The following is a 13026-nucleotide window of genomic DNA, read 5'->3' on the forward strand; positions in this document are numbered from 1 at the left end:
TCTGCATTTTCATGAGCCTCCATTTTTCTGAAAAAATCATTCAATGAACTAAGGTTCAATTTCTGATGATTACTCCTCCACCTTCCCTTTGAGGCAAATTAAATTAAAATAAAAACAAAGCAAAAACACCTCATTAGATTAATCTCTGCCTAGACTTTTGCTATTCTCATTAAAAGAAAATGTTCTATCAAATCATCCCTTCAACAGAGGAAACTGAGTAAGCTACTAAAAAACATAAGGCAATTGCAAACAGGCAAAGCAACTTAAGAGAGTCCATCTTCCCAAAGATAAACCCCATTATTGCCCAGCTTACATCCACAACTTTGAGGTCATATGCATTGTGTGTAGCAGCATGAGTGTTCTTCACATATTGTTTGATAATCTTGGCTTCTTCTGAATCTTTGTCAACAACCTGCAAAGAAGCAATGAGAAGTCTCCTCAGCACACAAACTAGCAGCCATCTTATAACATGACAACATGCATCCTATCCCTGCAACTGCACCCTTTAAACCTCCTCAACCATTTAAGTGGAAATACATTCCTAGCTAGAGAAGATGCACAGATATACAGACAGCCACAGAATGTCTGAGACAGTGCTGGAAATTGAGATGATGTTCAATTCCACTCGAAGAAGGGAGAGCCAAGGACTGAGTCCAGTCCAGCTTTCAATACCTCAAAGAAGAGAGCCTCCATGGCCTCTCTGGGCAACCTTTTCCACTGTTTGACCACTGTCAGAGTAAACAAATTTAAAACCCAAACCAAACCACACCAACAACAAAAGCTTTTTCTTTTGTTTGAACACATATTCCTGTATTTCAATTTGTGCCTCTTGTCACTGGAAACCACTGAGGAAAGTCTGCCTCTGTTCTCTTTCCTTCTTTCTCCCATCACCTCTTCCTAGATATTGATACAATATCCCTTGAGTTTTCTTTTCTCCAGGTCAAAACAGCTCAGCTCTTTCTGTATCTCTTTGAACACATGCTCCAGTTCCTTAACCCACCTCAGTTCCATAGATCTGTCCAGTTACAGACTGTATGATTTATTTTACTCCAAACTAACAGGACATCAGCTTGTATTCACAGCCACTCATTGCCTTTTATTTCCTTTACCTTAATATCTGTTTTAAGTTTTTCATAGTTGATGTCAATTGGGTCTTTATCTCCATCTTCATTTCCACCTCTGAGAAGGCTGTAAGCAACCTCAATATCAAGCAAGTTGTCCAACATCTGCACTTTAGCCTGAAGAATTGAAACAGGAAATGTTATGTTACTTAGGCCTTTGACATGTTCAGAATATGTCTGGGATATCCCAAATTAAAAAAGTATCTGACAATCACTGGCCACATGGTGCCATCTAATAACACAACAATACTGTCTTTAAATATATATACATACCCAAATACATTAAAATATACATATATATACATAACATTTCTATCTTCTAATACCTTATGCATATATGTATTTACAGACATGCACATAAACAAACAAGAAGATAATCTGAAGAAAAACAAGTTTAACCTCATGAAAGCATGAGGTTAAACTTGTTTTTCTTCAGATTATCTTTTGGCTTGTGAGGTTTTAATGCTTACTTTAATCTCTGCTTTTATGAGGTTAAGTAAGTGTTAAACCTCACATATTCTCTATGTTAGATGTCTAACATCAAGACCTGCTGTCTGCAAACAACACTTTCCAACATTTGCAAAAAACAGTTTCTCATCAATACCTGAATGTATTCCAAGTTATTTAGGAGAGGTGGCTTCTTCATCCCAAAGTCATGAGGAATCAGTGTATAGAAGCGGTTGGAGAGGTCCAAAATCTGGGATTCTGAACCACTGTCAGAAACTGCCTAAACAAGACAAGCACCAAAGAAAATTACTGAGTAAGACTAAGACTCCATTGCAATAAAACCACAAAAGATACTTAGGAACTAACACAGGAGCAGCAGTGCAAATAATGCTTATGCTTTAGTCTCACAGGACTCAAAAGAACAATTCTATTTAAGTGTCTTGTGGGCAGCAAGTCAGAATATTTGTACAGAAATACATGGAATTGTGTATGAGAAAAATTCAATGGGGATTATGTTTCTGGAGAGCAAAATAAAGTCTTCAGGACATTTAAATGGTGCATATCCTTGTCAAGGGTCCGGTCTATCCTAGAATCTGAAGAAATTCCTGTATCAGTTCTTTGCCAAGGAGCCTGTGACAAAAAGCCATGGGTTATGCTGGTACATTTTTGCAATCTGTAAAGGCAATACTGTGTAGTGATTGTGGAATGGTTCAGATCACGATGTGTAAATACACCAACCTTATCAAACTAGACCCTTTCCTGTGTCAACTCAACCTTTATTCTAATCCTCTGACAGACTTCTCTGGGGTGGAAACACCAGCTCACTACGAGATCAAGGCACCAGCTTCATTTGCTCAGCTGCCATTTATGTTTGGCACCCCTAAAGTTTGTGCTACAAAACTGCTGAAGACACAACTACTGCCCATACTGGTACAACAGTGAAGAGAACTAACTGCTTACCCATGGAAGCCACATCCTCTTCCCCAGAGAAAGCACAGCTCAGCATTCACCCCACTGAGCCCAAAACAACTTCTGAATTCCCTTTTTGCTCTAACATCTCTTTTATGCTCACCTGCTGAACCTCATTCAGGATGGAGTATGCACTCTGGATCTGTCGCTTGCTCAGTTTTCCCAATGGCATCTTCTGCAAGTCAATCTGATAAAGATATAAGTATTAAACCCAACTTTCCCTACATTAAACCACTGCAGCATTCCCTCTCTGGTTTCTAGAGAACTAATTTCTCCATGCTAATAGGACTGACCAACAAAGAATGGAAACATTTTAGACTCTGATGATTGAGGAATTATGTCAGAAGGACACACCATTGAGAGGACATCCTATAACCAAAGGAATACTGCAACAGGAAGCTAAGCACACATGCTAGGGCAACACAAAAACAGGATATTAATTATCTGGCATGAAGTTTAATATTAACCTGGTGTCAGATGCATTTCTTAATCCATTAAGTAACCATATACTTAAGGCTGGCAAAGAAGCAAACTGAATTACTTAATTCTTGTTCATAAGATCATCTGTGTCTAGGTACAATCCAGACACCTGTTCCAACTTTACCCTACAATTATCAAGGGTCAAATGCAAAGATGCTAGGAGGTGTTTCACATTCATAAAAAATGAGCCAAAACCCCTCAACTAAGTTAAAAACCATGTCTTGGTTGCCTGCATTTATCCACTGATTTACTTTAATGTTGGTTTTCTTTGTGTATTGATGGATCTTGGGAGAGTACTAGAATTTAATTTAAGGTACTACCAAATGTTGGGCAAGCCATCTGAAAGCTTTCAGGTAAGCTGCAGAAAATGGTACAAAGCCTATTCTGAAAGGTAGGCACTCCAAATAATGATACAGAGGGCAAAGAACAGCTGCTTAAATGTCAAGTCTTAGGCAGGATAACTAGAGCTGGCTGAAGAAAATTGAAATTTGTTATTTAGAATTAGTTCAAATGACTGCATTAAAACAAACAGCAGGATCTCTGCACACTAGTAAAACAGTGCAAGGAGAGACATATCATGCTACCAAACCACTCTGTGAAAGCTTGCCAAAAGGATGGATCAAGAAGTATGGAGAAACCAAGAATGGATGAAAATAAGAATTTTATTAGAACAAATGAGAAATACAACCAAAACAATCCCAAGTCCACCCTGTGAAGAAGAGGATCTGGACTCTGACAAGACACCTCCATTAGTTTATGTACCAACTCTAGTCTGAGGTGCATCTCATTTGCTACCTAAAATCCATGGTACTCCAGCCCCCAAATGTGGATCCCTGCTTGGAAAAAAGGAGTGTCACCAGTGTCACATGACCAGCACACCGGTTATCTGCGTTAATACTTTAAGAGCATTCAGCAAACAGCAGTCACTATGCAGATGTGACTGGGAAAAACCACAAACAAACAAAACCACAGAATGATTACTGCTCCCAGGACTGACAGACAATTCTCTCATAGGCTTGTTAAACTGAAGACACTGATAGACAAAAAATGCACCTGTGTTTTAAGAACTGCATGTATCACAACTAAGTTACAGCTTCCAGGGCTTGGCAAATTCCAGTCAGACTCTTGCCTTTATTTTAAGACAGATCTAAAACTCACACTTGGCTTTTGGGAAGTATGAAGCACTCTGGATTGCTAAGAATTGCTTCTGTTTGTGCAAGCATGATGGTAGGTTAGGGAGAAACATGAATGTGTGTAGTTACCTCAAATTCCACCATTGCTTTCTTCATGCTCTCCACATCAAAGATCATCTTAATAAGATCCTGGATTGGCTTAGCGAGTTTTGATTTTGTCCCAGCACCTACTGTCAATTTCCTGACAGCTTCTTCATCCTGGAAGGTAAAAATAGTATCAGAATTAGCAAAATCACAAAGGATTAAAAAGTAACAGGCTGGCTGCCATGGCAACAACTCAAAACCAATTTAGTGTGTGCATACTATGACTAGCCTGAAGTTCATGGGGAGCGTGGGACACTGCTCTGACATTCTGGAACAAAATGGTCTTAAAAAAACACCTATTCAGTAATTTGGCAGATACTATTTCAAGAGATGGCACTGTAAAAAATAAGCAGAAAGTAGAATTAAGGGACTAGGAACTCTCTTTGCATTGCTGCTTCACTTCAAGCAAGTATTAATTACTTTTTCTGCAAGCTTTCTGCTGCATAGAGACTTTCACATGAAAAAATGACTGTTTACTTTGCTGCTTTTATGACAAAACAGATGTAATAACTAGTTTCACCAAGTTTTTGTAATAAAAACTGCCACAGATGTGTACAGGAATCATCAATTAGCCATAATACCATCTTGATGCATTCAAGGAGAGAGCATCACACAAATAAATCATCAGCCAGGTGCTTTGAGTAACACTGTACATTACACTGAGACAGACACTTTGCCACTGCAATATTCAAATTTCCAGAATTAAAGCCAAGCTTTGAGTGCTTTGCACTGAAAGATGACATCCACTAATTTGGCCAGAGAAAAACACAATGTCTTCAAAATATGTGCTCTGGCAGTTTTATAGCATTCAACTATTTAGTCTGAAAATAGTTCAGGTAACAGGTATGCCCTTAAATAAACACACAAACCCCCACTGGAAAGAAGGAAGAGAGTTCTTATTTATCTTAGCTGTCTAAAAAGCCAAATCTTACTGGCAGTGAATAATTTCTTTCTCAGCCTGCTCAGTATGTGCACTAAGTGGGATACTGCACTGGAGTTGCTACAGCATTTGGGAGGATTTTGGAGGCAGCAGACAGATGAAAAGCATCTATTTTGAATATTAAAAAATCGAGTTTTCAGAAAGGATGTATGTGAACTGACTGCTGGATTAAGAGCAAATTAATATCCCTAAAGTTACAGAGTAAACAGGAACAAGTATTCAAGGGATTTGATAACAGAAAACTCTTTAGTTTCCCAACAGGTCTATTTTAATGGATGGTACTCCTTGATCTACAGCTTTCCCCTGTAGCAGAGAGAAGATGCAACAGCTGCATTTTAATTCCCCTGGTTTGTGAAGTGCAAGAGATCCAAGGGCAAGCACAGAACAGAACAGTGACACAGGGAACCTCAGCAATGCTCCACCTGGGACAGGGGCACTTCAGGGTTACCTGTCCGTAATCTATTTCCAGTGGGTAGAACTTCTTGGGATATTTAGTGAAGTTCTTAGAATGCCAAGAATTGCCAGTTTTCTCTTCATACAAATTCAGGAAGTGTTCAATGGCATCTTCTTTTGATGGCATCTGCTCCAGCTTGTTACTGCCAATGACAGTGCCCACACGGCCCCAGGATCGGAACACCCAGTACCTGGAGAAATGGAATGGGACAGAAGAACAGCCATCAGCCACCCCAGTGCTATTTGCATACCAGTAACTTTATGGAACACCCCCTCCATCACAGAGAGCGTGAAATGAATTTCTACAATTTTTTCATTGAGAGGAATCACTGTATGTCCAAGAACTGGTGTAAAAAAACACCCAGTGTTAACAAACCAGAATCACAACCCTGAGGATAAATGGGTCAACAGCAGGAAAAGAGAGGCTAACATCTCTTCAATCTTCATGTTTTGCAAATACAAATCTTCAGACTATTGGGGTCATATATTTGAAAAACAAAGACAAAGCATCTTTAAGGCCCAGGCCCCAGAGTTCAGTATTTTAGAGAAACCAGAAGTAAATCAAATATTTGTTTGTACTGCTGACAGCACCTTGGGTGAGCTTCTGTAGTATTTATGGGGATACAATCAATCAGCCTTTCCAATATGTCAGGTATGAAATGCAAGCACTGAAATCCCTCCACATACTGAATCCCAGACTTGATACAACCTCACACAAATGAGACAGGAACAAAAGCTTATTAAAAACATGGTAAAGTGCAATGAATCTGGAGCTGAACCACAGTCCTTGCTACCCGGGATTTCTGTGTCACTTATGTGTTTGGCAGGGGCAGTTTTATTTTAAAGAACCTACTCAATCTCTTCATCTAACCAGCAATGCAACCACTGAAGAGCTCTGCCATGCACCCAATGAGACTGGAAAGCTAAACACACAATCAGCTCCTGACTATTTCATGCATTTTGTTATACTTCAGGGCACACAGTTCAGGCTAACACTGTGGTAGAACAGACAGAATCTGGTTTAGTTTCCCAAGGTGACAGCTCTGCAATTAGAACACAAAATTAAGTTAGAGAATATGGGGGGAAAAACTCACCTCAAGTTTTGCCAACACCCACAGGGAATGTTTCCATGCAGAGCAGAGATTTCTCTATAGGTGGCTTGTTTGGTAGGTTTGGAGGAGTTCTTTTAGTTTTGGTTTGGTTTTTTCCCATTTGTGTTGTAGTAATTTTTTCCTTCAAGTAACTACACCAATCTGTTATCTCCCCAAAGACATTTTACTCACACTTGGCTTTTGGAGTGTCAAAAATCCAGTATTTATTAGAAAAAAGTGAATGGAAGTATTTGAAGGGAAAACTAAACTCACCTGTTCTCTCTGTCATCCTCTAGCAGCTGGAGCTTATAATAGGAATTTGTTCCTTTCACAATATCTACTAGTCCCAGGGTTGCACTGAAAATTTTCCCACCTTTTTCAAAGACATGAGCAGAATCCTCCAAACCTGCAGAGAAGAAAAAATTAGAACACAGAGGAGGAGGTTACTGTTTTAGCTCTCCTTCCTGCATTTGCACTCATCCAAATGTTTCCTGCAGCAGTGTGATTTAACAGAAATACTGCAAAAACCAGTGACCACACAGCTCATTCAAAACCACTTGGAGCATAATGAATTAATTAATGAATTGTGAGCTTACACCTTTAGATAAACTTTAGATAAATCCAGGACCAGAACAGCCAGTATCTGGAGAAACTAGAGTTAGTATCTAGTTAGTATCCTAACTAGAGGAAAAAAAAAACTGTAACCTTTGATAGAGGATGATCTAAAATCCAGGATCTAATACTGTGTGAGCAGCTGAAGGAATCCTCAGGAGAAATGCAGCTCTGCAGGTGTCACATTTGCAAATGGACTGAAAACCAAAGGCTGGCCTTGGATGCAGTACAAATTGTCAGAATATCCATGCACCACAGGTTTGGAGAGTAGCATCAGTAGATGCTTATGCCAAACCTGAGTCCTCTGCTGGCTGGGCTTTTACTCACTCCACTGACAGGAGATCCTAAAGCTGAACAAGGTGCACACCTTAGTTTAAGCGGTCCTTCTGAAGAAAGCTGTGCTAGAAAATCCTGGAATATTCAGCCTTGGATGTCAATCAATATGCTTCCTCTGATAGCAATGTTAAAGGTTTAAAAATTCATGCTCCTTCATGGAATCCTCATCCTTTCAGAGAAAAACCCTTCTGCAAACCATCAGGCATTCTAAAGACTGTGGGTGGTGCAGGCACAGGCACTGTTATCACTCACCAGAATCAGGATCTACTGCTGCTCCACCCTTCACTGTTAACTTCATTTTCTTTTCAGACTTGCTAGGTCCTGCAGTGAAAGACAGGTGATTTTTTTCTTAGGTGAGCAACACAGTCTCACTTGAATCAACCTTAAAATTCTCAATTTGCATAATTATCACCCTAAGGTGAAGCAGATTCCCAGTGTATGAGCACACCAACTTCAGTGGCTTTTTTTTTAACCTTAGCTCTAGCAGCCAAATCACAACTAAATGAGAAATTGCATTTCCCCAGATTCTATCTATTTTTTTTTCTCCTGGCCCCAAGGGGTGGGCTATGTCATTTTTTTACCTGCACTGAAGATAAACACAACCACAAATGTGGAAGTGGGATTTAAAAACCTAACAGGGCATGGGGAGGGTTTGGATTCCCTGGGGATGCTACTGTGGCGAGATTGTCTGGCAATAACACACCCAATTGTATGACAAAAACCTCCACTTGGAGGACACAAAGAACAGATTCTGAAGAGAACTGAGCAAATGCGATGGTTCTGTTCACTGTCCAGGGCTAATAATGGCATTGGTGAGCAATGCCATCAGTATTTTTACACTGCTACAAAAATATTATGTTCTAAATCTAGTAGCATAGAGACTCAGTGCTCTGGACCTCAGTATTTTCTCACTTGCCAACACTCTCTGAGTAGTGTCTGTCATTTTGCTGTCCTAGGACCTCCTAGGAGTTGCAAAACTAACCCAAACTGGCAGTGAAGCAGATGTTTTATAAGGAAGAGACTGGATTGATGGTAGGGAGTCTGGGCAGACTGAAGTGGGGGAAACAAGAACCAGCTCAAGCCAGCTCAAAAGACAGTTTCATATTTACTTAGAGCTAGTCTTGCCCTGAGGTGAATTATATAGTTATCATGAGAAAAAAAAGGCAGAAAATTCAAGGAAAGGGTAAGGACAGACCATACCCAGGTTTGCTTTGTGCATGCCCAGTACTGAACAGGCCTGTGGAGAAACAACCTCTTTGTTCCTCACCTTGTTCTTCTTTGACCTTCCCAGCACTCTTGGTACTTGGGGGCTTGCTGCTCTTCCCATCCACAGCCATTTCCTCGTGCTCCATTTTCACCTCTGCACCCCAGGGTGAAAGGGCATGGAGAGACACGAGCTCCTGGAAGTCCTTGCTGGAAGATTTCACATCCTGAAGAAATGCCTCAGAGACCACACGGACTTTGGCCTCCTTCACTTCTTCCATCTTCTTGCTCATTTTCTCCACATCCTCTGCAGAGGCAGGACAGGAAGGGGAGAAAAAAATGCATCCATGAGGTTTTGGACCACAGCTCTCCCTCTGGCCATGATTCAGGGCTCTGTAACACTTTGTGAAAACACAATTCCACTATGTTTAGGATTCACCATGTTCTTTGGAGAGCCAAGTTCCTCCTTGGTTTAAAGATACAGCTTGGGCTAGAGCAGGAACACTCCTTTCTACCTGGCTGGTCCAGTTCTCCCTTTCCCAGATCTCAGCTGGAGCTGGACTTTCTGATGGATGGGAGCAGATCTCCCACCTCAGCAGTCAGTTTGCACAGCTCCAAGACAGAGCAAGAGCAGACTCTAAGCTGCCAGCAGAGCAAACCAGTGCCCTCAGGCACCCACAGTCAGCTCTGGGGATTCTCCAAGGCAAGCATGGACACAGCCCTCAGCCCCCCTCATCCCAACAAAGGTGGCTTGCACACCACCATGCTCTGCACACAAACCCCAGCTGCCACTGACCCACGAGAGCCTTAAGGCTCAGCCTGCCAGGTTAACTTGCTGGGTAAGCAAAACTCAAACAGCACACAGCATACATCTGCCTACTTTTCCAAGCACACTCAGGCCATGTGTGCACACAAAACACTCCCCCTAATCCAAACACTGCTCCCCAGACAGCTCTGAGGACAAGTGTCCTGTGTAATCTGCTCAGCTCTGTTACCACTGCTGCCAGGAACCACAGCATGGCTGCTCACTCTGGGTGCTGATGCACAGGGTGGCCTTGTTAGCTGTTGTGGTCATCTTTCCTCCCAGGTCCTCCACAATGCTTTTCACCTCCTCCTTGTTCTTAGACAGCTTCCCAACAACCAGGATCTTCATGTTGGTCAGTGGTTTGTCTAAAGGTTTGGAAATGACACGTTAGCCACAGGCACAGGGACAAACAGCAAGCACAAAGTGACAGCATCCCCTCCCTCTCTGTACCATCAGCTCAGCTGGCAGCAGAGGAGGGGCCAAGCAGGTCTGACCTGTGCTAAGCAAGCAGGAGGGAGTTCCCCTTCCCAGGGGAAAGGGAACAAAGCTCAGCAGCTGCTAACAAACAGAAGGGATGGAAGACAGGGAAATGGTATGAAGGCGTATTTGCCCTTTTCTTGGTTTGTTTTGTTAAGTAAAAAGAATCAGCCTTCTTTCAGCACTGTGCTACCAGGGACTGTGCTCTGCTTCCCTTTTCTTTTGATGCCTGGATAGCATGGGAGAAATTTACTGTCACATGAAAGCTCCTGCCTTTTCAAAAGGAAATCTTTTTTTGAGGGGCTGCAGAGAGAATTCTCTCTCAAGCAATGCTGTTCCAGTCTTGATCTTAGAGAGAGTACAAGGTTCTACCATGCAAACCCCATAAGAAGGCAGGAGCAAACTGGTAACCATTGTGTTAACACTGCAATTCATGCTGGTCCAGGACATGGCAAGTGCCTAAGAGCATATTTGCACTGCTATTAGATAAATGCTATCAACTCTAATTGGCCAGCTGAGAGTTGTGCTTCCTCTTCTCCCCTCAACTCAGATCAGTTTGGTTGTTAGCAAACAAAGCAACCTGGCTTTAAATCTGGCCAACCTTTTGAGTTTACCTTCAGGGGATACTGGGGCTGGAATCAATTTGCTAATCAGAAACAAGACCTGGGTTACTTTGTCTTCATTGCTAAAATAACATGATCTGGCTGAAAGTTAACTGTGCAGAATTACTCCCACCTTTTTAACCAAGTTACAATAATGCCCTGCATCCAAAATAATGGCCAGAACTAGAAGTCAGCATAGTACTTAAAAGACAGGCTTAATCACCAAAGCATGCAACTCATTCCAGCAATCTACAGGGAGTTCCTTAAGTCCAACCTTTTGCCAGCTGGAGACAGCACATCTATTATGCATAAGGGGAGTCAGTGATCAGTAAAGCCAAATCTCAGTAGATGACTTAGAAACTAAACAAACCCCTGAAAAACCCTCTTGCCCTCAAAGCCTACACTTATGTGGAATATCTGGCATTATGGACATCCCTGGATGGTCCCTAAGAAACCAAGTGAGGTGGCACTTTGAAGCAGATCTCCCCTGAGGCACAATGTGCAGCATCAGTCTTTACATTTCTGATTCACTGCAAACACATCATTTCCTCACAACCAAGAAACACTCAAAATCATCTGTGAGTGAACAACAGAACCTCAAGCCCATGACCCCAGAGAACCAGGGCCTACCTGTGCTGGGAAGATGAAGCACATGAGACACTTATTTTATCAGGAGAGCTCTGCCTGCTGGAGAGCAGGAGAACAGTGGGACTGTTCAGGGTGGCATGTTTATCTGGCTGGGGGTGCCAGCCTGAACATCATCCCGAGCTCCACCAAGCCATGCCCAGCCAGACATTTACCTCTGGGTGCAGACACAGCCTCTGACAAAGGAGCAGATGCAGAGGGAGGAGGTGCTGAGTTCACAGATGCAGCATCTGGAGGGAATACCCTGTCCTGCTTCTTACACTTAAATTTCTTCAGGTAAGGAATTTCCCGGAACTCCTGCGGGATGGAAGCATTAACAATTTAAAAACAACAAATATTATTTTAAGATTTAAAGGATAAATTGAATGCTAGCCAGGTGTTGGCATTTATTGCACATCTTAGAAATTATTTTGATTCACACTAAGGTGGACAAAACCCCACTTTACTGACTGAGAAAACAAAGCTGGAAGAGGGTAAATGATGAGTTTCAAATCAAATCAACAACAACTCTTTCAATTTATTGTTACTGGAAAAAATATGATTTATTTATGCATTAGCTGCCTGCTCCTGGAGGGATGTGGCTGTGACAGGCTTTGCCTGCTGTCACAGCTGCTCAGTGCTGCAGCACACTCTGCTCTCTGGCATCCTGCACTGACTGCTGCTTGTTCAATCAGCTCAGAAATGTGCTTCAGAACATCAAATATGCAGTAAACACTCACCTTTGGGATTACCCAGTCTTTCCTGTTGGGAGTCTGTGTTTTAGCCACGCACTTGGTCCAGGCAGTGATGTCCCCTGAACAGTAATAAGCGTCACTCTTGAACACAAACTGCCCCTTGCACTGCTCGCAGGGCAGCAGAGCTCCAAAGGCCATCCCATCTGCCACTCGGTCCAGGATCTACAGCACCAAAGAACACAGAGCAGGTCATGGCAGGAGGAGGCTGGAGGCACACACACACACTGTGTCACCCTGGGCTGCACAAGAACACAACTGCCAGGCTGCTGGCACAGACACTTCCAGCACGTCACACACACTCTGAACATAAACCAAGCCTCTCAGCTGCACTGATGGATGTTTGATGCCTCAGAGGCATGGCACAAGGCTCCTCCTGCTCACATCCCTGTGGAGATTCTCAGTTCAAAGAGAATTCTTCCAGGCTTCAGGCCTGGGAAACTTGGAGAGGAAGAATGAAAACAATGATCTCTCTTTCTGTTTGTGTTGTTTATAGATAGGTACCTTCAGAGTGTGCTATTCATGGTTCACCAATGGTGTGAAAGGTTTTTACTTTGACACAAATCAATCAGGTTTCACCTCAGCAATCCTGGTTATAAAAGGATGCCACCTCCTAATAAAGTCTCTCTTTTTCACCTTCTGAAAAATGGAGTCATTTCATCTGTCACTGACTCAACAGTGTCACACCCCTGGCTCAGCCTCTCCTCTCCAGAAGAGGGAGGTGATTCTCCCCCTCTGCTCTGCTCTCAAGAGACCCCACTTGAAGAGCTGCATTCAGATCTGGGGCTCCCACCAGAGCAAGGACACAGACCTGCAGAAGTGAGGCCAAAGGAGGGC

General features: G+C 42.4%; 1 protein-coding gene across 1 annotated transcript in view; it reads right to left on the bottom strand.

Annotated features, from left to right (window-relative positions):
* PARP1 (poly(ADP-ribose) polymerase 1) overlaps positions 1-13026 on the bottom strand; it is a 31834-nt gene that overhangs the window by 4654 nt on the left and 14154 nt on the right. The window contains exons 7-18 of the mRNA XM_059840703.1: positions 12178-12354; positions 11614-11755; positions 9959-10099; positions 8994-9236; positions 7979-8047; positions 7052-7184; positions 5683-5878; positions 4280-4408; positions 2641-2724; positions 1726-1848; positions 1110-1238; positions 314-412 (exon numbers count right to left, since the gene is read on the bottom strand). Coding sequence (XP_059696686.1) covers positions 314-412; positions 1110-1238; positions 1726-1848; positions 2641-2724; positions 4280-4408; positions 5683-5878; positions 7052-7184; positions 7979-8047; positions 8994-9236; positions 9959-10099; positions 11614-11755; positions 12178-12354 — 1665 coding nt within the window. The remainder of the gene's footprint in view (positions 1-313; positions 413-1109; positions 1239-1725; positions 1849-2640; positions 2725-4279; positions 4409-5682; positions 5879-7051; positions 7185-7978; positions 8048-8993; positions 9237-9958; positions 10100-11613; positions 11756-12177; positions 12355-13026) is intronic.

The sequence above is a fragment of the Haemorhous mexicanus genome, chromosome 3 (assembly GCF_027477595.1).
Source record: "Haemorhous mexicanus isolate bHaeMex1 chromosome 3, bHaeMex1.pri, whole genome shotgun sequence".
Classification (NCBI taxonomy): Eukaryota; Metazoa; Chordata; class Aves; order Passeriformes; family Fringillidae; genus Haemorhous; species Haemorhous mexicanus.